Source organism: Macrosteles quadrilineatus, unplaced genomic scaffold (assembly GCF_028750875.1).
Source record: "Macrosteles quadrilineatus isolate MER2022 unplaced genomic scaffold, UCM_ALF_1.0 Scaffold_2__2_contigs__length_208266976, whole genome shotgun sequence".
Classification (NCBI taxonomy): Eukaryota; Metazoa; Arthropoda; class Insecta; order Hemiptera; family Cicadellidae; genus Macrosteles; species Macrosteles quadrilineatus.
Genome location: NW_026542595.1, coordinates 17,508,977 through 17,536,072, shown reverse-complemented (window position 1 = coordinate 17,536,072; position 27,096 = coordinate 17,508,977). Strand labels below are relative to the sequence as shown.

General features: G+C 33.7%; 2 protein-coding genes across 12 annotated transcripts in view; one reads left to right on the top strand and one right to left on the bottom strand.

Moving 5' to 3' along the window:
• LOC128985677 (two pore potassium channel protein sup-9) overlaps positions 1-9,236 on the bottom strand; it is a 33,155-nt gene extending 23,919 nt beyond the window's left edge. The window contains exons 1-2 of the mRNA XM_054405448.1: positions 9,138-9,236; positions 102-228 (exon numbers count right to left, since the gene is read on the bottom strand). Coding sequence (XP_054261423.1) covers positions 102-228 — 127 coding nt within the window. The 5' untranslated portion in view covers positions 9,138-9,236. The remainder of the gene's footprint in view (positions 1-101; positions 229-9,137) is intronic.
• Positions 9,237-22,767: 13,531 nt separating this feature from the next.
• Positions 22,768-27,096, top strand: part of LOC128986247 (uncharacterized protein CG45076-like) — a 47,854-nt gene continuing 43,525 nt past the window's right edge. For 5 of the 11 annotated variants that reach the window (XM_054406494.1, XM_054406497.1, XM_054406493.1 and 2 more), the window contains exon 1: positions 22,769-22,937. In XM_054406494.1, coding sequence (XP_054262469.1) covers positions 22,863-22,937 — 75 coding nt within the window. In that variant the 5' untranslated portion in view covers positions 22,769-22,862. Of the gene's footprint in view, positions 22,938-27,096 lie in introns of all 11 variants that reach the window. The other 6 variants (XM_054406500.1, XM_054406499.1, XM_054406498.1 and 3 more) reach the window with 2 other exon arrangements.

Genomic DNA, 27,096 nt, shown 5'->3' with positions numbered 1-27,096 from the left:
CTACAACATTTTACTTAATTCTCGATGACTAGCATATTTCATAGTTTATCTAAGTTGATTGCGTTTTAGAATGATGGTAGCTGTGATTGATATGTACTTACCCTGTAAGAACTCCCATCGTTTACGCTCTGTCTCTGACTCTAGAGAGTCAAAGACAGCTGCTCCTACTAGCAGATAGGTAAAGGTACAAACAACCAGAGACAGTGTGCGCACATTTTGTTTCTTCATCTGGAACACAAGTTATAAACAGGTTACAACAAAGCTCATAACTTTATTTTAGATACTTTATTGGTAAGAAGGTTATACCACCTCCTTAAAACCGAGAGAAGTTTTTTCCTCACTAAGCATAATAATTTATAATTACAGTACTAATAATAATAGATTAAATTCCTTATTTACGTCTTCAAGCCATGGTACATTGCGTATTTCCATCCATGGCGTATTTTATTTACGTCTTCAATCCACGGATTATAGACGTAAATAAGGTATTTAACCTATTATTATTAGTAGGTACTCTTTATCAACCCAGGAGGCAAAACATGGATAAAAAATTATAATTACAATTATAATTTGTTTCCCAATGATCCCATATTGTCAAAATACCCTTACCGTAGCAAACCTGCAGGCTAAGCAAATTTCCATTTATATCGCTGGATCTCCGCTAAAGTTTTCCCCTTAAAATTACCAGATTCATTCCCTATTTAAAAAACAATATTTTTATTTAGTGCAGAGAAGGTAATGACATGTGTTTTTAGTTTAAATGTTGTGATAGCTTAATTATAAAATACACAAACACGGCAAATTTGATTTAAACATATCCATAAACAATTAAACTAAAACAATTTAATTATTCTCCATAAGAATAACATACAAATGGGAATTTTGAATTTTAAAATTTTTTTATTATATCCGTAATTGTTAGGCATACAACAACACTTCAATGTACTAAATTATTTCTTTTTTTAATTCTTCAAAATGGTTTGGAAAGAAATTGTAAAATATGTTTTTTGGCTAAAATGGGAACCCCCAATTTTTACCCCATTAAACACCCCATAAACCCTCGGTTCCCATAGCTCGATCATACTGGTTCGCAAACTCCTTCGAGTAAATGTAGGTTTACAAGTTTTTACCAAATTTAATCAAAATATGATAATTTTTTTGTGTTGCTAACGGACACATATACAGTTATTTGTTTACAACAATATTGATCGTCATTCGTCAGTGTTTGCCTACAAACTATTTCACTTTAAAATTTAGTTTTTTCCTACCGTAAAGGATCTGCATTATCAGGAAATGTGTAATTTTGAACTATATATCTCAAACACGTGCGTATAATCAAGATTTGTCCTCAACGCAATCAGTGTAACAATGCAATGTGTGTGTGTATATATTGCATTTTATGCCATGAAAATCTTATTATTAAATTTTAATATTTTTCATCAATCTATTGCTTAACCGTTTAAGATATAAGTGGTTTACGTGTTGATATTTCTTTTTTATGATGTTTGAATGTGTCATGTTGGCATACCAAAATTTTGGCCAGGGCCGATTTACCAAATATGCCCGGTTACCGAAAGGCACGTCCGGTACCTAGGGCGCGAGGCAATTGGGGTTTTTTTGGGTGCCGGGGCGCTGACAAAAATTGGGAAAAATGGTGGTTTGGTACATCCGCCAAAGCTTTTAGTAACAAAATTTAACCTTAATGGCCTTTATAGAAACGTGTGTGGCTTTTAAATCTGGCAAGTAATGGAAACCATCATTTTGTCATCTCCTTTATTTACATATATTTTTTCTTTATTTTTAAAATTTCAATCTTGAAGTTTCAAAACTTCTAATTAATAAATGTGAATGAACAAATTGTTATGTCAATCTTCTTCAAATTAAATCACAAATCCTTCCATCTTTTTTTTATTTTTTTTTTATTTGTAAACAATCTGTTCTATAAATATGTTCTAACAATAAGTAAATGCCATGCAATACACCAAACTTACTTATGAGCATTAAAAATAGCTGTTAAGCAACTGTCAACAACAAATTCTAAGAGAAGCAAATGGTAAGTAAAGAAAAAGGAGATGGCAATACTTTAGTAGTTAACTTATAACGATGGGTAAACATCATGAGGTTTATTGATCAATAACATTTACTCATGTTTTATGTTGTAATCTATAATATTTTTCTATAAAAAAAAATATATTTGTAAACAAGGTTATTTGTTTACATTGATGCTCACTCCACTCAATTGGCAGACTGGCAGACATGACGTCGCATACCTAGTTACATTAATTTGCTAAAAGTACTTGTAGTCCACTCTATTACCATTTTCCCGTATATTTATTCCATACAGCACAGATTTTTTAAAAACTTTACAGAACTTCACTGAACAAAAGTTGCGTAGAACAGAAGTTGGCATGCGATCGGGGTAAACTTCTATTCCCTCCGTGTAGACATCGTAATCGTCTCCCGCGATTTCGGCAAAATGTTAATTATTTCTCGCGAATTTTGCAGAACTTTGTCGTGATCGTGGAAATAATCTGACTGTTTCTCGCGGTCGTGTAGACATAATTATCGTCTTCCACGATCGCGGCAATAAATGAACATATCCGCGGCCGTGAGTATATTACCATCGTCCATCATCTACCGCGAGTCGTGAATGAGTCAAAATTTGATCCTTACCCGTGGTCGTGTGCACATTGTTATCGCCTTGAGTGATCGCGGTAACATTCTGATCATCCCCCGCGGCAGTGAAGACATCGTTATATCGTCTTCTGTGGTCGTGTGAAGATCATCTCCTTCTGCGATCATGGCAAAATTCCGATCATCCCTTGCGTCATGCGCGATCGAGGTGAATTTAATATTCCAGGTAGAAATACAAATTCACGCATAATTCCCGGTTAAAAAAACTTACTGGATTTCCCAGTTTTCCCAGTCGATGGACACTGTTATATATATTTATTGCAAAGGGGCGCTACAATTAGTTTTGCCTTGGGTAATTTGCCTTGGGTAAACCAACAGGGTCAAAAAGAGCCTGATTTTGGTTGGAAATAAAAATGTCAACCGGTATAGTAGGTTTATAAAAACTGTCCGATAAGCTGCAGGGTGTCAGTAGAAACCAAAATCGATTCATACCTTACCATAACTATTCCAGTAGTACTGTATGGTTCAGAAACTTGGGCACTGACCAAAGAATCGAAAACCCTTATTTCTGGGTTTGAGAATAGAGTGCAGAGAAAATATACGGACCAGTTTAAGATAACAGAGAGCTAAGCGAAATGTATCGTAAAATCACTCAGATATAGGGGTGGTTTACCAAAAGTAAAAGGCTCGGATGGGTAGGCCATGCATGGTGGAGAGAAGATACATCCATTTTTTAAAGTGTATTCCAAGGAGCACCACAAGGTAGACGAAGACTTGAAAGACCAAGAATGAAGTGGAAAGACCAAGTAATGAAAGACATCTCCAGACTGGGATCTAAACTTGGAAGAGGCAGAGGATAAAAGAGAATTAGAGAATGGGAGGCCAGAATACTCTTAGGGTTTCAGTGGCCACGTAGGTTAGGTAATTAAGGTAATTGATTGTATGCAAAGGAAGGTGGTTTGTAATATGTAGCTACTGTACTTAAAAACTGTGTGTGTGTGAATCAGCAACCAATTTAACTTCAAGGCTTTTCAAATCGACTCAATTGTTGATTTATTGTAAAATTATCGGACATAAAATGCATATCGTATAGGCCTATAATCGGATGAAAGAAAATGGGAGATCACGTGACATTTGTTTACAAGATGATTTATCCCATTCAAACTGCCAGAATCTGTCTTTATAAACTAGCTGTTCTGAATTATATTCAGTTTTAATCACGTTTTAATGGAATACTCGGTTCCCGTACGTAGAATGGGCCAACAATTCGTAGTTTTAGCGAATTTCCCATATAGGGAATAAGCTATTTTTTTAATACGTGATATGTCCTTTACTTGAAACCTATATTAACTGACCATGAGACCAAGTATTACCGGTATTTAAATTGGGACATAAAAAATATGAAGTTTCATTGTTGTGTCAGATTAAACTCTACTATAATTTGCTGACACAACATATTGTTTATTTGCATCATAGCCTTTTCAGAAATTTTCATCAGATGTCCTGTACTGGATTTCTAGCACACACAACCATTTTTCAGGAACTTCCTTCGCCATTCACAAAATTTGGTAGTGCCGAGGTGGCTGCATCAAATGTTTGTCAAAACATTCGTTGCACTTGAGTTATTGATTCTTGTTTTAGTAAATTTCAAAATACTATATTATTAGTTTTTTAGTCATTATTTTTCCAATTACAAGACAGACACTAATTTAATAAACTAGGATTGTTTTCATAAGAGTGAAAGCCAGTTGAGCGTATCTATCACGTTTCACGGTTTTTAATAAAGCAATAAATTAAAACAACATTTAAAGGATATAATACAACTATTGAATCAAATTAACTTATCAGTTTGTCTCATAACCATGAAGTTTAATTGTGATCAACACACCATGAAGATCAAGTGTGTTGTCAACACGATACTACTGTATCATCAAAAAGATTTCAAATTTTTCAATAGGTTGGGAAGTACGGTATAGAACGCGTTGTTTAAACTCGGTGGTAAACCGCGTGTTTTGTTGATACAGTAACAGCCAACTCACATAAACATTAATTTAACAATATGCTTTATTAGTTAAAAACCGCTTATTACAATTGTTTGTTTTAACTATCATTTACATAAGATCAATATTTATATTATATAGTATATATATTTTGTTGTGATATAACCCAGTTTCAAGAACTGGGTATATTTTTGCTATCACGTAGTTAGTCGACATTGACACACTCAAACGTTTCCACATGAAACAAGCATTAAAAAGGGTTTAAATTTCACTATAGTAATTCAATAGGTTTAGTAGCACTGTTTAAAGTAAATAGTAAGACCGCATGTTCATAATAACCTATTTAGATAATCTATATATTATTATATAGATAATATATTAATTAGTATTAATAATTAGTATTAATATATTATATAGATTAATATATTAATACACAGTTGTAACACTGTTTTCTCAGTTATTACTGGACCGATCTACAAGGTGTATGTCTCAAATTAAAGGATGTAATGCATAGATTTGCCGAACTTCCTTAGAATTTACGTTTTTTTCTAAGGGCTAAGCACTACAGCCCTTCAAAGGTCGAGTCAATACAATTCTTATTGAAGATTATAATACACAGTTTATACATGATTTGTCAGCTGTTTAATGTTTGTCAGACATTTGTAATTATTTTTATAACCTCACTTTCGGTATGTAATTATTAATCTGGAAGTTCCTGTTAAAAACAGACACGATTTCGATCAAGGAAAAATGTATTTGTTAACTTATTATACCAAAATATGTTATTTAAACAATATTTGTAGCCTATGTTTTGGTGTAAAATTTGTATTTTCGTATACTGTATTAGTTTTCCTGCTAACTGATTTGAAGGAAAGTGCTAATTGATTTTAGGTTTGAGCATGGAACATGAAATGATACCCAAAGTAGGGGAGGAAAACTGTTTATTCCGATCAATATAATTTATTTCCTACGGCCACCAGAACAATCATAGTGAAATCCGCTTGCAGATTGTGTAGAAAATTGCTAATATGTGGGAAACATACAAACATTTTATCATAAGTGATCAATATTACTCAAGGTAAGTGTTTGGCGTTAAGAAGTACCAAACTTTACCTTCTGGAGATGGCGATTACGAATACGTGTAACTATAATATAATTTGTATTTTCGAAATATGTGTTACTTTTCATGCAAAATGATCCAAAGGAAAGTGGTAATTGAGTTTGAGTTAGGGTATGGATGGAACGCGAAATAATACCGAAAGTATGGGACGGAAACTGTTTGTTCCGATCAAAATCATTTATCCCACCAGAAAAATCATGGGGAAATCCACTTGCAAGTTGTGCAGATAATTGCTAATGAGTGGGAAACATACAAACATTTTATCGTAGGTGATGATGAATCTTACTTAAGATCAGTGTTTGACGTTCAGTAGTACACTGAACCTCACCTGATCTTTACCTTCTCGAGATGGCGAGTATTCTGGATATGTAGAACTAAAATTTATCAGTGAACTATACCCTAACTATTTTTTTTCCAGTAGGCACACAGGGAAGTTGCTTGAGAAACTGTGACTTACGATTTCGGTACTGGCGAAAAAAGTGTGTGATTTGATGTTTAAAGGCAAATTTGACTCGGGTCATTACAGTGTTATACAACTTTTTAATAATCCCCAGGGTGTGAAAAGTACAACAAGAAAAAGAAAAGGTGGAAACTGTGCGTAAAGAGACAACCAGAACGAAAAAAACTTGGAGAACCACGGAACTAAAAAGTAAATAACAGTGATGGTGTTAAATCTGCTCTAGAAGTTCCTAAAAAAACGCCAACTCTTTTAAATTGGGGTCGTTAGATTGGATTTATTACTACTGCAAATCTATGAATTTAGAGTCAGAACAGACTAACAGGGACACGTCACAAGTATTTTCTCCTTATGTTGTCACAAAAAAAAACTATTTGAATTATATAAGATCTTACAACTCTGCATTTGCAGCATTTGCAATGGTGAGTTTATAAGTCTCACTTAGATGAATCATCATTCTGGTAGTCTATATAATTTTAAGATCCGGGGCTCCGTTTACCATCGGATTCGTTACCCTCTAACATTGAACCAAAGTATGCCCAACTTTATATTATAGCCTATACGACGTATACGCAGCTGTTACTCACCGAATGGGTCAAAGATCCGTGAAATACGGCCAACTGCTGATGCGTGATTTAAATTACTATCTTTATTCCAACGAATGTAATGAACAAGAAAACAATGAATGTAGGAATATAGGTACATTAACAAATTATCTCCATAGCATAAGTAGCTTATTAGGTTATCAATATGTGCAGTTCATACACCATTTATTTTTCAAATGTAACTCGAGTTAATTTAAAAAATTCATTTGGCTAAACTAATATATTGGTTTGATTAACATAAATAGTTTATACAGGCCCAACTATCCGTTCTACTTCATAAAAAGCAGTCCCTAAATAAAATACAAAGATTAACAGTATTTGTTAATTATTATGTCTTTTATTTTATCTATTTTTTTTTTCTTCAATTTGTAATATTATTATTTCCTGATAGCGGAAATCTCTCACGCACGGGTAGTAGCCTGTGTGAGAGGCATTTCATATTTAATGACTACGTTAGTATATTATTTTATTTATTTATATCATTGCATAACTATGAAATTTTTACTGGCAAAGTATTGTAACAATGTATTTACTTACTCAAATAAACATGATTTTAATTTGATTTGACAATATTCCCGTGGCGGAGCACGGGCGGCTAACTAGTACTATTTAATTGAGAATACATTGTTATTCAAAACTTCTGATTCATATAGTTGTTTAAATTCCCAATCACATAAGATAAATATATTTTTTTAGATTAGATAAATAACATCTGTAAAATACTTGTGTGTAATAAAGTGGACTGAATTTTATAGGTAAAAATAATTGAGGATTAAAAAAGTAGAAATGCATTTAATGAAAGAAACATAATATCGAATCTTCTTACTAATATTATAAATCAGAAAGTTTGTGAGTTTGTGTGTATGTTTGTGTGTATGTTTGTGTGTGTGTTGCTCAATCACGCATAAACTACTGGACGGATTGGGCTGAAATTTGGAATGATGATAGCTCACATTCCCGATTAACATTAAAGCATATTCTTATCTCAATAACCCTTTCGGGCTCCGCCCCAGTGGCTCTGTAGTTCCCCATGTTAATCTTATGATTTTCCATATTTAAAAGTAATTAATGAATCTTAACAGCTGTTTCAATTAATAAAGTTGGTTCTGTTCTATGATGTTCAATAGCATTAAAGTTACAAGGATTACCAACAGGGTGCAGCACTACTATTTTTTTTTTTATTTATGACAACAGCTAATTTCCAACCAAAAGGTGAGTGAGCGTAGCGAACGAACTTCAACCTGGAGGCGAGTTAGCGTAGTGAACGAGCTAACCTGAAGGCAAGTGAGCGCAGCGAACGAGCTCCGACCTAAAGGTGAGTGAGCGTAGCGAACGAACTTCAACCAGGACGTGAATGAGCCATGCGAATACTTATGAAGTTAAACGGGGCGAAGCCCGCGGGTACAGCTAGTGAAATATAAACATTATCAATAATAAAACATCTAGTAATAAATTAATATTAACATCTTGAAATCAAAGAGTTTTAAAGAGATATTGTAGGACTGTTTATAAGTAGGTACTGAACAATACTGTACGCATTCGATCAGTGGTAGTTTACAAATGGCCTGCAATACAGTAGGTACCACTTTCTCTGTTCCCTGTTATTTGATCAATGGTCATCATCCGAATTTTCCCTTTTGTAACATGATTTTAAGAGAATAATATATATTTAGCAAGCATACATCATGGTTACAGTATTCCCGGAAGGTTAACAGAAACAGCAGGTGATCTCTTATGTCAGGCTGTTGAGGAGGTGGTCTATTGCAAACAAAATAAGTAAGCTATATGCTGTAAAACTAGTCTATCCAATTTACAGATATGTTGTTAAAACGTAAGTGTATTAAGTGAAGGAGAGAGTTTTGTTCATAATAAATTCTTTGCCTGATGATATCTTTATGATGAAATCTTTAGGACTACCTAACAAAAGAAATATTTTATTCCTGTATCAAAGTTTTTTAATTATTTATTATTATTTTTTTATATTATAATGCCCTAACATTTGGTTCTGGGAAAATTCTTTTACGTAATGTATTTTTAAGTTAGGGATGAATATGTTTTTAAGTTTATGTCCAAAAAATATGATTACTTTTTACAAGAGCAAAATAAAAAAATAATTTGGTCAGATTAAGCAAATAAAATAGCAAACTAGCGGTTACTTGAATAATAGAGGTTAAAAAATTGAATTTTTTGCTTAGTTTAAGCAGTGGGATTGTAGTATTATTAAATCATATCTGAGCCCTATGTTTGTCTCTTTCACAAATGTAATGTTATGTCTCTGGCTTCTGCGGATATGATAATATAAGGTTGTGTTTTGTACTTACCTTTACCAACTAATTGTCATCCTCCTCGCCGCCAACGGCTGTTGTCGCTACCGTGGCTGGAGTGCTGTTCTCACGTCGCTTCAACACGCAACACGCGCAGTACCCATGACGTCACAGTGTGGTATTGATTGTCGCCGATCTGACCGCGCAACTCCTCATATTAAGCTCTTCACCGCACTGAATGCATAAAACATACACAAGTGGTCAACGAGGGAACTAGGGGGGTTTGTTTACTCGGAGAGACAATAATAGGTTATAGTAGGCAAGTGATGAGGCAGGGTAAAAAAAAGTTAATCCTACTGTTAGTATAGGCATAGATTAAAGGAGTAGACAGTTTGGATAGTCCTTTAATCTAAGGTAGACCTTAATCAACAATTGTTAAGCTATCCATTTACCTTTCCTTTCAATCGCTACTAAATTTTAAAAAATGTACTTATGACAAGTCATTTAAGCTTAAATTTTATCGGATTAAGAAAATATAATGGAATATTGACTGACCGGATCATGTAGCACTGAACCAAATATAAATCATCAATTATATTACTGAACCACGAAACCCTTGCTCCATGGTGAGTAGTTAAAGGCAGGTATGTGTAATGATGTGAACGATTTTCCATTATAAGCTAGGTTTATAAGTTTGGGTGAGAAGTTGTGCAAGCTTTCTGTAAAAAAATCAAAATTGCAAGTAAACAGCTAATTCCTTCGGTACTGGCCCCTTAATGATTAGAAGCCAAATGATAAAGGAATGTTGATCCCTCCCAGTTTAGATAACTTCAGAAGTGAATCCCTCTCGCATGTCCTCTAGGCCGCAACAACGCTCTCCCGGCAAACCGAAACAGCTGTTGTCCTAATATAAGGTAAACGCACCAGTAGCTGACAGTATAAGAAACTATACTGTACGCACTTAATAATCTGTGGTTTTGAATAAATAGGAACTAAAGAGATATTACGGATTTTATATGATTCTAAATTTAGTGTAGTTTTCAAATTTGTCATACAAAAAGGGCTTTTTAAATATATTTTATAACATTTTTAAACTTAATTCAACCTTTGTACGTGTTCCAGTGGCTGACAGTGAAAAAAGTGCTTGTACCAGTAGCTGACTGTCAATTGTCCCAGTAGCTGACACTGGAACCATAAATGTACTAGCTGCTAAACCTAAGGGTTTTATAATTTATAAGACGAATAAAATCTAACTTAAAATAATTAAATTATAAAATCATGTAAAACGTTATTAAGAAAATGTATTTTACATATTTTAAAATAAAAAATATTTATATTAAAAAATATATATATTTTATATATATTTAAAAAATATATATACATTTTTTAAAGATAATTTGGCTTATTAATTAAAAAATTAAAATGTATGTTATGGGGTCTTATTTCTTTATTAAATGCTATTTTAAGGTGTGGTTGAGATCACATAAACTATAAATAGCATGCAAATTTCGATGGGTAAAACCAATTTAATGTTGTGCAAGTAGCAAATAGCTAGTGGAACTTCTTAACAGCTATTTTTAATGCTCAAAAGTAAGTAAGTTTGGTGTATTGCATGCATTTACTTATTGTTAAAACATATTTATAGAACAGATTGTTTACAAATAAAAAAGGAAAAAATTGGAAGGATTTGTGATTTAATTTGAAGAAGATTGACATACAAAATTGTTCATTCAAATTCATTAATTAGAAGTTTTGAAACTTCAAGATTGAAATTTGAAAAATAAAAAAAAAATATATGTAAATAAGGGAGATGACAAAATTATGGTTTCCATTACTTGCCAGATTTAAAAGCCACACACTTTTCTATAAAGGCCATTAAGGTTAATTTTTTTTACTAAAAGCTTTGGCGGATGTGTAGCTAATTTATACAACAGATGTAAAGATACACATTTTTTACATTTCGTGTCCTCTTCCCGTTGCAAAGCACGGGTACAACAGTTAGTATATGCCTACCAAACCGTCTCAGAGCCGGTGGCATTCCTCCTCTTCCATCTCGCGAGGGAGGTAGAGGTGATATCCGCAGGAGACCTGAAGTTGGTAGAGTGACTACTGCTAAAGAAGAGCGCGACCGCAGTTTTAATCGCTGGCAGCGCAAATGGACCGCCAGGCTCATTCCCAGCATCCGACTATGGGTGGATCGGTGGGGAAAACCACCAGCTGGGACACTCTGTACTGGCCTGGAATTACATTTTAATCGTTGGGGCTATGTTCCAGGGAGAAGGCACCTGCAACTGTGTCAAGCAGTTCGTCGTGGCCATACTTCGGGCTTAGAAGGTCAATCATGATCGGCCTTAGCTTTTGGAAAAATAAGAAGAAAATGAGAAGGAAAGGAAGAAGGAGGAAAGGAAGAAGAAGGAAAGGCACAGTTAAATGCCTAACCCGAAATTATATGGTAAACAGTTCCAGGCTAGTGCACTAGGACTAGGAGATAAGGTGTTTTTTATCCGGTAGTCCGGAGACATTGAGCCCGTGGGGTCCAGCACCATTGAAAGAACATTGACCCCCTCAGTGTGCGCAATAGTATATTTCGTACCAAGGGCCGAAAATGAGGTTTTGCCGGCTCGAGATAGTTTTTAAGTTCGAGACGAAGTCGAGAACTTAAACGATCGAGAGCTGCAAAACCATTTCGGTCCGTGGTACGAACGCTATTTTTCACCACACTATACCCTATTACCACTATTCACCACTATAATAATGCACACTGATCGTCAACACAACTACAACTTTAGAAATAATTTGAGGAATCAGCAAAAATATAAAGAAATAGTTGCTAGGCAACGGTGACAATAACACAATTCTATATTGCAATGGTATGGATTTTGATTGTGTATTTAAAACGCATTCATGTTCTAAGTAAGTAAGCGGACAGCTGATTTTGCGGCCCCGGCCTGTAAAAACCTGCTCGGTCCCCAAATTGGCGACAGCTGGCATGGCCAGCAAAACGTAACTTTCAGCCACCAATTAACGTATGTAATACAGCCAAAAACATCATAGTGTGGTGAAAACAAATTTTACCTCATCCCCTAAAAAAAAATACTTTTCAATATGAATTCCGTTCTTACAAAAAGGTTAAGACTAAATTTAGCTAAACAAAAAAATGGCACAAGTATAATAGGAACAGATTGATTTAAAACAATTAATTATTATTGAAAAAAAGGTAACACAACATAATAAACATAACCGGATGTTACAGGCGGACGTGTTTCTTTTTGTATTAAAAAGTTGGCGCTTCACACTCATTGTTGCCTGTCAATGCATAAGTTGCTAACCAATTCAGATGAACGACGGTCAATCCATTATTTGCTGACGTTTGCTGCACTTCATCATCTTGATTGAGCGGAGCGAGCGAAGCTCTTTGAGACCGGACCTTAAGCAAACTATGTAATAAATTAACTCAATAACGGACGAACATATTTAATCCAAACTTTTCAGGGTTATTTTGACAAATGGTGTATTAAGCATACAAATTGCAATTAGATAATGTCTGTACAATTTAAAACCAACATACTGTAATGTTTTTAGCATTAGCCTTATGGGTTGCCATGAATCCTATGCTATTTAACGTATGGTCAAAACACACTTTTACCTTCCCCGTAGCAGCAAACCTAAGCACTCGTTCAATCTAATGTTATTAAATTGGGAATAAATAAGTCGTATTTATGGAAATATTTTTGTGAAAATGTAATCAGACAAGTTGAAATTCGCGTAGTCTGCAGGTTTTCTGTGGCAGGGGTATTTATTATTACTTATTATTACTTAATATTCTTATTATTATAATTTGTGTAGTATCATACAAATTGATAAAATTTGTGCCCTGATTTTTAAGATAATAGGGGATGGCTTTCTTAAAAAAAGTAATACAAGTTTTCCGTCATTTTATTTTTGCTTAATGTGATATTTTCATAATGAGCTGCAGGTGATTCCTGACAAAAGTTCAGTAAGTAGGGTACAACATAGGCCTATCTATTTTTGTGAAATAATTATAAATTGTGTTTTGCTTTAATACAGTACCCTATGTTGTGCAATTCTTTTTTTACCTATCAACTTTAAATATGTACGTTTTTTTACTAACTAAACTTTTAAGTAGGCGTAATGTTTGAAAATTAAATCGTATGTTACAGTATTTTCATACATGCATCAGAGCCTCATATAATTTTTACTTGGAAGTCTTATAGGCTAAGTTAGCCTAGCTTGAAAGAAATGTATTTTTTCAAACTAAGAGGTCCAGTGAATTTTTTTCCTGAAATCGACGGTGGATGTGTAACTATTTAATACAACAGATTTAAATATCAATATTTTCTCTTCAGTGTCTTCTAAGTTGTAAAGCACAGATACAGCAGCTAGTATATCTACTGTGGGTGTAGGAAAGGGTCGCCGGAATTTTACCCCCTTGGCAAAGCTGACGTCACTATGACGCTGACGTATTAACCTGAGCTCTCAAAAGTTTGCTCGCGGGCGTAATTTAACCCCCGCGGATTTTGAAGTCTAATGAAAATAGACAGAGCGTGATTAATTAGATTATCAATAAAAACCGGAATTTTACCCCCTGTCCATATAACTAGCGTTTAGACAACTGAAGATGTACGGGCCGGATTTTTACCCCCGGAATTTTACTCCCTGGCCGGATATAGAAATTATTAAACTATAAATTATAAAATTATGAAATTAAAGAGTCATAACTCAACCAAACCAACCAAACTTGCTGATTATGAAAAAATCTAATAAAGGTTTAGGCATACTAATCGATAAACAGTTCTGATCATCTATCTATCTATCTATATATTAATAGGCAAGCATGTTTCTTTAAAACCTTTTTTCTCAGCTTGTGTGCATCGTGGGGTAAATCTGCGCATACCGTTAGAAAGCAATTTTCCTGTAGGTGTGCAGAATCCCTTTATAAATTTAAATAGGCTCAAAGATAAGCACAAAAAATGAGATTGAAAATTTGAAAAAATTAACATGGATTTTATGCGTTGCCATGCTGGTGACGAAATAACAACGAAATATAAACAGAAAATCAAAACAAATGGAAGAAACTCCAATCACATGTTTTATTTACAGTGTGGGGTGAAAATAGAGAAGTGAGTACATTACATATTTTTGGTCGAGTTTCGACCACTGGACGACCTCTCGTACTTATTTAATACGCAAGCAGGTTTTTTGTGACAATTACTCCTCCGAAACTACTGAACCAATTGACATGTTTTTGGTGTCATTGGAAAGAGGGTAACGTGAAGTTGTGCAGGAAACTTTCTTTGTAGGTAAATAATGAGAGAGTGAGGCCATGGAGCCCTTCAAAGTTTCGTATTTCTCCATAAGATTAACATTGGAAACAAAAATTGTTATGAAACTCCAGCTGTTGTCAGAAATCAAAAGTGAGAAGAAGAGCATAGGTTGTAAACAGTCAATAAGTTTGCTAATTTAACAGTTTGCTACAAACTTGCTGACTTGGTTGAAATTCGTTTTAAAATAACGCCTGTAATACTTAGCAATTGCTCGAATTCGAGCAACAGGGACACTAGTAAAATTATAAATGCCTTAAATTCTAACAAAATATCTACAGTTAAGAAGTAATCGCATTTTAAGCGAAATCTTTGACAAAAAGTTAACGCCTCCGCTGGGATTCAGAATTCTCGATTCCCCACCCCTCCTCTGGTGAACAAATATCTGGGCCGTTGTCCGTCTCCCATTTATAGTCTATCAAACACATGGGGACTTTAATAACTTAGAAAACCAATTTTTTGGGTTCAGGGGGACCCAAAAAGGATATATCCATTTAAATCTCAAACTCGAAAATTTTTACGAAAAGAATACTTATATTATAGGGGGAGAAAGTAAAAATTTAAAATTATTTTAAATTCCCATGTTATTCTTATGGAGAATAAAGTAAATTGTTGTAGTTTATGGATATATTTTGATCAAACTTGGGAAGTGTATTTATGTTAGACTAAGCTATTAACATTTTACTAAACTAACAAACTTTTTACCCTCCCTGTAGCAGCAAAAATGTGACATTTAAAGGGAACATTTTAGTGAAAGTCCAGCCAAGTAAGTGGAAATTCGCTTTGTCTGCAGGATTGCGGGGGTGGGGTATTTATAGTTATTATTGTATAAATGAATACTGAAAATTTTATCTAATAACATTTATATCTCACTTCCTTCATCTCGGTTGTGAGAACTGTTAAATGTTTATGCCAAATGACATGTGCGGCTGGCGCGGTCCTAAATATAGCTGTGAGCGTGTGTGTACAATACAAGTACGTCATGCTACATCATTCTGGCGTAAAAAAGTTTTTAATCTCTTGTTTGAGTAAGTTGCAATAAAAAATCGTAACTGTACTGTGATTTGTCAAGAATAATGTAACGCGCAATATCATTATATTCAGACCATTTAGTATCGTAATTGGTATACATGGTGTTTCGTAAGTAAACGCCGGAAATTATCATTAAAAAATATCTTTCGGTTTCAAAATGACGGCCAGTTTAATTTTTAAAACTGAAATTACCAAAAGTGGCTAATTTTATGAAGAATGCCAAGAACACTATAATTTAGCATTTAAAAGTTCCTATTTAACAACACCAAGATCATAAAGATCCAATTACAAATAGCTGAATTGAGTGGGGCGAAGCGAAGCTCTTATACTACACCGCCTTATACTACAACGCCACTCCTGAACGGCTGATAGCCCAGGCACTTTAGGAAAAAAAAATAGAACAAATTAATAACTAGCTGATTTTTGGTGTGGTGTTAGTATGTCATTAGGTAAGTATTTTCTGAAAGTTCCCCTCACTTCCTCCGCTTGCTTCACCCAGTAAAGGGCTAGAAAGGGCCTAAGTATCGTAAAAATACAAAAATCTTTATTGAGTGACACCAGTGTCACCGATTTTAGTGGTTTTAGTCTTAAATCATTCAGAATGAAAGTGGTCATGCTAAATAATTGCCGCAACAATAATTCATAGCACTTTAAGGCGTTTTATAGTATAGGGAATAAGCTATTACCGTAGTACTCATGGTAAGCAAAAAAATGTGCAAAAAATTGGTTTTTCCCATTTTTGACTCTAAAAACTTAGCATTTTCTTTCCAAAACATTTTGTAGAGCTTAAAACAACAAATAATTTAGTATATTGAAGCGTTATTATGCGTCTAATGGTTACGGAGAAAATTCCAAAAAACTGTACATTTAAAATTCTCATGTTATTCTTATGGAGAATAAGTAAACTGTTGTAGTTTGCTTGTTTATGATCATATTTTGATCAAATTTGGAAAATGGATTCCTTTCATACTAAACTATTAACATAAAAAAAACACCTTTTTACCCTCCTTGTTGCAGCAAACCTAAGTACCATGTTATTTAAGTAGGGAATAATTGTGATATTTTTAAGGAGACATTTTAGTGTAAATCCAAATCAGGCAAATGGAAATTTGCTTATTCTGCAGGTTTGCTGCGGCGGGGGTATTTTACGTATAAAGCTGTGTACGTACATAATAACAGGCGTGAAAGCATTGTAGGACACTAATGTTATGTGCTTAATCTGTACCTACCATTAATATTTTGGAGTAAAGTGGTGTATGGAATTCATAACCATTATTTTAATAGAGACTGTTATATTTAACCACAATGGACTTTGTTGCTAGTCCATATATAAATCCTAAAGTACCCATGAGCTTTTGAGAAAACTACAAGTCACACTCCCATAAACCATATACTTAAAATGTTCGTCATGACCAGAAACCTTGCTCAAAACTATTCATTATTTCATGAATTGCCCTTTTAGGTTGTAATTCCTTTCTAAAGGGAACTTTCCATTTACCTAAAGTAAAAAATACCTCAGCTGTACTTAGGCTAGGCCTATTTATTTGTTATTATTTCAGTTTATTACCTTATTAAAATCAGGTGTGATTATTTGTTTGTTTTACCATTGACTATTATTAGATACTGAAGCATATTAATAAGGTATTGCTGTATTCTGTTTTGTTTATTTCAGGTTAATTAACCAATCAATAGTTTTATTAATACATTTGAAGTCAAACTAGGTGAAGCCTGTGGGCAACAGCTAGTTTAATGAATGATCATTTTTGCTTTATCGTTTATTTAATACAACGTATTTTCAGATTATATCATAATGACCGACACATAATGGTAAACAACTTGTGGGTCTAACAGTTGCTCTAGTGGGAAGCTATGCCAAAGTCCCAAGGTCTAACTGGATATTCCCAAGCAGTTCAGTCCAGCGCGACAGTTGCCTGGACCAAGATAGAACTGATAAATCTACCCAATATTTACAGGCCCACTTGGCTCCTGCTTTTAGGTCATGGTCGGTTATTTGGCGATGTTATTTACATTTTATTATTGTTTTAAACTACGAGTTGACTAAAGAATGTCAACAGGCTAGGTTATTCTAGAACGTTGGTTTGAGAAATGTTAACATTCTTATTAATATCGGTGCTTCTTTCTTTTTTAATTTGTTGACAATAATTTTACAGAACGATATTAAAGTTTTGTTTAGGCTACGCTACTTAATTTTGGTTCAAATACTGTTTTACTCTCTAAAATGCTATATTATTATGGCTTAACATTTAGTTATATATATCACCAGAAAAATTACAGCTGCATTTTTTTATTTGATTGTCTGTAACCTTCAATTTAACAATCCTACTTTATGAATTCATCTCAGTGTTAAATATGAGCAAATATTTTGATCTCCAGTTTATAAAATTAAAATGAAATCCACCTTTACATTATGTTTGACATCAGATTTTAGTATTGTCTGGTGTATTGTGTGCAAATATACCATTAAAGTTTCTTAAAACCATCTCAAGTTTTATTTGTAGACATTAAAATAAACGGACAATATTGCAAACTATTATACTTCTAAGGAAATCAGGAATAAATATTAAGTGACAAACGTTTTTAATTTAGACTGGCTTGTTTTAAAATCTCGGTTTTTGTTTCTTATTGTAGGAAACTGCTGAAACAAAAGAGAATTCTGCATAAATTTGTATGTACTATTTTTTTTACTGGTCGTTTTGTGCTTAGTACATCACTGTGTATTGTAAGTAGTATTAATGACCGAAAGTGGAATTCACAAGGTAAAAATCGTGAGAATTCTTTAAATGTTGTTTGGAGGATTGTTTTTCATCACTACAATATAAGAGGTATACCGTAATTATAATATAATTTATTGTTGAATAGCACGACACCCAAATTAAACGTCTTAGTAACAATGATGCTGTACTTTTTAAATCTTGTAACGTAAGAGAATTCTTAACATTCTGAGGCGGATTTGTAAAATTAGCTTGCATGGTGTGCGTCATCAAACTAGAATATCCTAGCTAACATTGCGTCATTCGGCTCTACGATGCACTCTATAACGTACACAATGGATGCACATTGCACAATCATAAATCAAGTGCTCAGAGAATTATTACAGTAACTCTAACAAGTTTGATCAAGGTAGAAAGGCAATGAACATATGAGTAGACCAAGTTGAATGTCTTAAATATGTTTGTATTTAGTGTGACATTATTTTAGACGTCCGTGTCTGAGCCGGTAACTATAACAATGTGTAGGTGGTGGTGGTATGAATGAGTTGATATACCAGCGCCAAACCAAACCAGTACTGTATAGAGGTCGCGTCGTATGGAATGTACAGCGAGCGCACTTGTCACTTTCCAACTCGTCCCTACTTATGTCTGTTATTTACTTTTAATTTCGTGCATTGTTTGGATCAGAATCGTCGACTATGTAGTTCTCACTTTCAAGAGTGTTTTATCTTTGAGTTGAGATGACACCAAATTAAGACTCAAGGTCTGCGTGGATAAAAACACATAACTCGCATATATGTTAGTGAAAAGTTATGGAAAATTTGGCTGCGTCGTCAGGCAAAAAAAATATTTAATGGAATGGGTTTAAAAATACCTACTGCGTTGTGTCAATGTTACGGCTAAACCTCTGACATTTTACAATCGTTTAAACTGCGATTTCTAAACCCCGTTATATTGGGTATCTTTTGATGCAAGTGGTATTTTGTGAATGTTATTTGTTTGTTTTCAAGTTTTGTAAGTCCAATCTCTGTTGTCGACTCGACCTATTGTTAGAAGACACATTTAATAGGCCTTGTCAACTGGCAGAACATTGGATTTAACTGCCAACCTTCCGATTTGAAAGCTATCTTGAAACACTTGACTACAGTACAATTTCTAAGAGGACTACAGAAAATATTACAACACTATCTAAGTAGTAAGCATAAACACATTATAAAAACAGGAAACGTTAAGTTTTTCATATTTTACTGAATGAGAAAAAGTAATCTTACATATTTTGTATTTGTGACAAATCGGACATGTTTAAGAACGTAATAAGGATTTTGAGTGGAAGGTAGACCGGGATTTTAACATGCACTTTATTATCGTTGTAAATGGATCGTGTATTGGGGGGGGGGGGGGGTCCCGGTTGATATGCATGTAAAAGTTCAATTTATACAGTACCTAGGCTACATATTTCACCACTAGAACAGAGACGGAGAAACTCTTTTCGACACGAGCTCAAGTTCTATGTTTTTCACTTATACTGTATATTAGCGAATTGTATATAGGGAAGAAGCTATTAACGTAGGGAATCGGCACGGAAAGACCTGGGATCTGTTTTCTTTTTCAATTTGTTGTCCCCCGAGGCTATTTTGATTGAATTTCGAAAATGTATTTATTTCATCCTATGCTACAGAGATTTGATCAAAAATACATTTTCTCTTCTTCATAGCAGGGATCATTCCCTCGTGCCTTAGTATTTAATGTAATGTTCAAACACTCTTATTGTAACATTATTTCAATGGGGATTAAATAAGACTTGTTTATGGAAATACTGTACTTGAGTTAAAATCCAATAAGGCAAATTCAAATTAACTTAGTCTGCAGGTTTACTGCTGCAGGGGTATTTTTTTATTTATTAAGTTTTTGCTGCAGTAGGCTAAGGTGTCTGAAAGGAATCTGATTTCTTGGGTAAGTAACATTGTAATAACTGAAATGAGGGTGCATTTATCGATCGGTTGACGAGGCGTCGTCAGGTTGGTTCGATTAAGTTGCGTTAAAATAGAGTATGTTTGTTTTATTTGCAGGCTAAAAGGCTGCTCTAATATCAATATAGAAACTATTATATGTACAGAACAGGAAACTGAGATGAATACAGTTTAACACAAATCTATATATATATAATACGCTAAGCCGATTTTTGCAAACAGAACTCTTCCCTCATTTTTTTAACCGATTTTGATGATTAAAGTGTCAAAAAATTACCCTGATCTGTAATTTTGCGAGGTGTTTGTCATTTTTTGAAATCATTATTAGTTTGGGCAGGATCTTCCATCAAAGTTGGGTTTTCTTCTATAAGATTAACATGGGGGAATCTAAATATTTAATTGGAAACTTTGTCTGCACTAATTTGAGAGAACGGCTGGGCGTAGAAACTTGGTAAGAGGTGTCCACAGAAAGGTCTCGGTCTGTAGATGAGCCATAAAAAAAACTAAGTAAATTCCCTTGGGCTCTGCCCCGGAAGCCTTTAAAGTCCCCCTCCCAGATTTGTTTACATTATCGTCATATGGATAATTTGTCACTAATTTTTAACGAAACAGCGGTTAATATTTAAATTGTATTTTAAACAACACATACTGAGTTTGTTAAAAAGAAATATTTGCAATTTAATTTTCTGGTTGAAAAATTTATTTTGTTCTGCATCATCTGATGTTTTGCAATATAAAGTTCAATTACGAAATCATTGGAAATCTTAATATTACAGTAACTCTTCAAATGATTTCTTATTGAATTATTTTATGTATATTGTACGGGTCGGTGTCTGCCTTGTTTACCACTTTTGCCTATATTTTGTTATATTATTCAAACAGATCATCATATGTTCAAAAGATTATTTTCATACATGTTTTCAATTATTGGAAAAGATTTCGATTATGTATTTCGAATATGTACATTACAAAATAATACAAGTGCAGAAAGGCACGTTGCCCATATGAGCCGTTTCCATATTTTGTTAAATTAATAGTGGTTTACAGCAACTTGATTAATTTTTTAATAGTTTTTATGAAGACATATGTGCATGATTTAGAAAGTCATTAATCTGCAAAATTGCCTTTTATTGCAGACTTTTTAAATATGTCACTTCGATGTATTCATTCAGCTTAGTGAAAACACAATAGAGCCTTTGAATGTTATTAAACTAACGAAAAGGGTTGTACTTGTTTACTAGCGCTACTCAGCAACAAAAACCATTAAATTAACTGTGACAGAAATTTCTTAAAGTGCACCGGTTACTTACCCAGATAGTAACATAAACAAAATGCCCCAACTCGATACTACAAAAAGTTTAGGCCCGAGCCATTTTAATGCGCTTGGATTGTGACATTCATCAATTCGGCTTATATTTCTCTTAAACAACGGATTATTCTTCTGCAGCAGAAGTTCATTGTGCTCTTATCGTCTCTAATAACATCCAAACACAGAAACCTTGCCTAAAATAGTACCTATATCTTGACAGATGTTTTGCAGTAGCCTATTACGGACCGTGGCCCACTTGGTTGGCCTTAAGTGAGATTTATGGAAAATAACACTACACTTCGACTGTAAAACAAATTTCACAAAGAGTAATTACCAATTAAGCAGTTACTTAGTAGCCTATTACGGACCGTGGCCCACTTGGTTGGCCTTAAGTGAGATTTATGGAAAATAACACTACACTTCGACTGTAAAACAAATTTCACAAAGAGTAATTACCAATTAAGCAGTTACTGTCATGACAGAAAGGTTGTGTTCCTTTTGAACTAGATATCCTTATCCTTTTTAGGTACGTTGATAAACAACAATGCATGTAAACGTCACTATTTACGTAACAATTTACAGTATTTTCTTTTTGGAAATGCAACATTGCTTTGTCATTTGCATTATTTGTTGCCAATGAAGCCGCATGACCGTATAAACGAGGTCCCTCATTTCAAGAATAAAAGCTAGCTTCCAACACTTATATACAAGTACAAGTTTACACACTTACAAGTATATCCCACTTTCCACTACACCTAACATTCCGAAGATGTATTATATTGAACACTTTTATTTATGTAATTGATGAAATCGCAGAAGTGTGTACCACAAAAGATCCACAAATATGATTTGAACACTATTTAAAGATTCTTCCAAAAGCATTCTTTATATTTTATTCATCAAAAAGAAGATAAACCAGTTAACCAACAACTCCTATGACGGACGGTATAAGAAATATGTTATTCATTGAATGATCAACCATATTTTGTAACTAACACAATAGTCACTACTGTTTCTACACCTATTTATTACTCGTTAAACAATGCTAAATGCTCACATTTTTTTATAATTTCACTCTTTTTGTCGCAGTTAAAATAATTGTCGTAAGCCTTTAAAGCAACCGTCGATTTCGACTGGTTTCACCTAGTTTTTAAATAATTAAAAAAACATTGATCCTTAATTGGGAAAATTTACATCGGTTAAGAGAATGTTTTAAGCAAACAGTGTATCGCTTTTCTGGGTGAATGGTGCTGTAAATGGACGCACGCGTGTTGCGATGTGGTGGTGTCGTGGTGTCGTGGTGGCGGGGCGTGGTGAGCGGCTGGTGAGTAGCCAGTAGCCACAGCACAGCAGCCCAGCCATCAGTTCTGCAGTACATCCTCCACAACAGCGACATCATGGTGTACGAGTCCGACTTCTACACGACCCGCCGTCCCTACAGTCGGCCGACCATCACCTCGTACTCCGTCACGGTGAGTCATACTGTCGCATGGTCAGTGAAAAGTCGTTTTGATAAGTTCACCGTCTTTCAGTGTTAAGCTGAGAGAACTTTAAATTGTTAAATAACGATGTTAGTAAGGGACAATAAACAGTGCTGAGCTAGAATAGCTGAAATAGAATTAACGAAAGACGGAATGAACCTAGAGCTAGATAAATTTAACAAAGGTACTGAAGTTGGAAAGGTACTATTGTACACAGTTAATTGTGTTTTTTGCAAGGTTACCCACCAAAGAGCATAGACAATGGTCTATAGTCTGGGCCAAGATATAAAATAACTGTTCAGCTGTAGATTACATTAAACGATTACTAAAACTTTGGAAGTGCTAGGATCTTATAGTAAGTCTCAAAAATAACTATTGAAACACCAAACCAATTGATAGTTATTATAGTTATGTCGTAAATGTTTAAATAAGGTTTCAACTTTTACAAAACCTAACGAATAACATTTTTCAAATATAGAGTTCATTTGATTTCTTCTCAATACTGCTACTGTCAAAAAACTGTAAAATTTGCCATACTACAATAACAATTAAACCTTTCACACATGAAACACAATTTTATTTTTATGCTCAACAGAAGATTAGTTTTATCAATATATTGAACTCGTATATTCTCCAGCAGTCGAGTGTCCAAACACATTCTGTACAATTTGTAGACATTATTAAACAACACCCGATAAGCAAGTGTCACAAATTTAATAACAAACAGGAACAGCAACTGTCATCTTGACGGTAGTAGAAACTAAAATACTTTGATTGAGTGTCAAAATATATTTATGTTAGTGTATGATGTCCAACAATAATTACAACGTCATACATTTTCACGTTACCCTAGTTTAGCTTGTAAAAACTATCAAATATAACTTACATTTAAAATTAAGAAAATCACATTACAGTAATATGCGATTCTTATACATTTAAAACTACTGTACTTTATAGCAGTTTTGTTACCTAATTGTTTTTTTTTTTTTAAGTACATTAATTTAATGGGTTTGCAGAATCACAGTCTTAACGGGTCACTTTCGTCTAAAAAATATGAGTTGTTTTGTTAAAAGAGCAAGGCTATTAATTTTGATATAAAGTTTCAAACAGTTACCTTTTAGTAAATTATCAAGCGATACCTAGCAGTACCTAACGCTTTCGCTTCTTAGTTCGTTTTATGACAGATGTTGTTTGGGAGTTCCCTCACTGTGAAGCATGGTAAAACATGTTATTCATTCAAAAACGTAGACTTATGATTATTAGTGAAACAAATTCAGTTTTATTGTGATTAGAGTATACTTTCCAGAGTCTTTTAAACTTACACAACTTGACGACTCGCCTTTTTTTCCGACACCAAATCTGTCACCTGCCAATTTAACTGTGTAGATAGAACGTGTGTTTATTAGAGGTTCTAACTGGAAGAAGTGGAATACATATAGCGTGATTGATTACCTATGCAATTTTAATAACGACAAAGCTTTTAAAAGATGTATTTACATTACTTGGTCATGTTTACCCAATCATTTATTCAATTCAAGTGAAAACTAAAAAAACACACCTTCCATTAGAAGAAATATAGGTTTACTCTTTGAACTTGGTCTTGTACCAAACAATAGGTACATTTTTACAGACCATTACACAAATATTTTAATTGTTTTCACAATCTTGATAGTACCTCAGAATGTTTAATGAAATGAATTATTAAAAAATTATAATTTATTGAATATAGATCTATTGTTATTTACCTATCAAACATTTTAAATTTGATTAGATTTTATTCCCAAATCAGCAACATATTTTCAGTATTTTTTATCGCAAGTTTACAAACATATTTTCAGTAAGAAACCCCGCGATTTATGTAAAATGTGTGCAACATGCCTACAAAATATTTTGAGGGATACATTTTGTGTCAAGAGGTAGCAATAAAGTACACAAATGCGTTGAAAAGCCTCATGCATCGATGGTAAGTATGCATGGTTTCTTGAATATTCTAAATGTTGTTAAGATGAAACTTTAAACTTATTTTGAGCTATTTAATGTTGAATGCCTTTGGATAGGTATCAAGCAAGTACCATCCTTCAGAAATTTTAATTTAGTCATAAAGCTATTAGAATAAGGACTTCATGATGTTTCCTTTATCGTTGCCTGCTATTTTACTATACTATACTTGTAGTTCTTAGGTCAATAGTTTAGTTCGAAGACATTTCTGTTATTATGTGTAATATTATAGTGAAAGTACTAAATTTGCATTTCAATTGTTAGTTAAACTAGTGGTTGAGATATATACTACCACTGAATATATTCATAGAAAGTAGGTATCCAAAGTTCTATGATACTTAATCATAAATAATATATCCTTAGAGTTAAATATCTAAAAGAAGATTTAAAAAATTAGGTATGTTTGATTTATACAATAGTTTATACAACATTCAGATTACCTATGTGCTCATTATATTTTTGACGTGTTAAACTATACAAGACAATAAATTAACCTCTCTCTCATCTAATTACCTGTACATTTCTTATCATATTAATTTCTAACCAACATGTGAGTTCAAAGTTAAGCACTTGTGAATTATTCACTGTTATAGTGAATATAAATACTATAAAATATTAGTAATTTTGAAAATAATGGGTGAGTACTTCGACTATCCGCAGTGCTATCCTGATAATTAGACCAATTCGTATGTACCAAGGAGAAAAAGTGGTTCGGATTCCACTATAAACTGTAGGTCCCTTAGTCGCCATTAGCTGTATGGGCTATTAATTAACAGCTGTGTCTAAGGAATATGTCGGCCTTAGTCACTAACAAGACTACAAGATCGCGCCACTCATCATACACTCATCTCCATTCATACTTGGCTTAAAATACCTACTTTGTATGGTCGCCATTTCAAGAAAAGTAAAGTAAAGTAAAGTAAGTAAAGTAAAGTAAACAATAGATGCTTTGGCTCCATACCAACAAAGTGTTTAAGCAACTGAGATATTCTTAAACATGATATACATCTTACATATTGAAGCTCTTTGGCTTCTCATTGTATCACTTCTATTTTTAGTTCAAACAGATTAAGTACATCTTTCATTAAGGGGGAAGTTCTTGCCACGCCACGGACCTTAAATGTTGACAGATTGAATAAATCAAAGCCATAGAATTGGCAGTTATACCTGTGGACGACTGTTTATCTTGCCAATCTTTACCAAAGTCAATTCTTTCTGAAACTACCATGCGCTATACAAACACATGAATTGTAACCGAATTTGGTATACAGTGAGTACTTAGTTAAACAATATTTTTATTGGAGAAATTTTTGGTTTGTATTCGTTCAAGACCAAAATATGGATTTTATGTTTTAACCTAATGTAGATAAAATAGTTTGAATCACAACGATAAAAACAACTTATCACTATTATCCATTGTATCATTAAAGTGATACAGTCAAATTTGTGGTCATCGCCCCGCAGGCCTATTATCTAAAGGCTCCCCCCGCAGGCCAATTCTCTAAGGGCTCCACCCGCAGGCCAATTCTCTAAGAGCTCCGCCCGCAGGCTAATTCTCTAAGGCCTCCCCCGGAGGCCAATTCTCTAAGGGCTCCCCTGCCAAAGAAAATAGATTTACTGCACCAATTGGTAAAATAAGAATTTTGTTCCTGAACTAAATAATACATGTGTAAAACTATTCATACCCTTAAGCAGATCTAAACTATTTTTATTGCGTACTCCTACTCCCCCCTGTTGTGAAGCATGGATATCGCAGCTCATCATTGTCTTTCTATCTTCACATTTACAATATAATTAAAATAATTTATTGGTGTTTTGGATGGTCTTTCATAATTTCCAACAGTAAATAGGCTACATATACAAATTTGCTATCAAATGAGATCCCTCCCTCCTTAGATGCTTCTTTTCTGGAATAAAACATCTCCTCAGGATGCGGTCTTATTAGTATTCGAAGTTTCTATGTTAATAAATATGATTACAAAGAAAATAAACTTAATACGAGAGGAAAAACCAAAGAGGACAAAAAAGAGAAAGAAAAATAACTTTGATTGAGGGGAAAACATTGATAAAAATTACACTGATTAAAAATAACATATTACAAAATATGTTACAAAAATAACATATTAAAAATATGTTACAAAAATAACATATT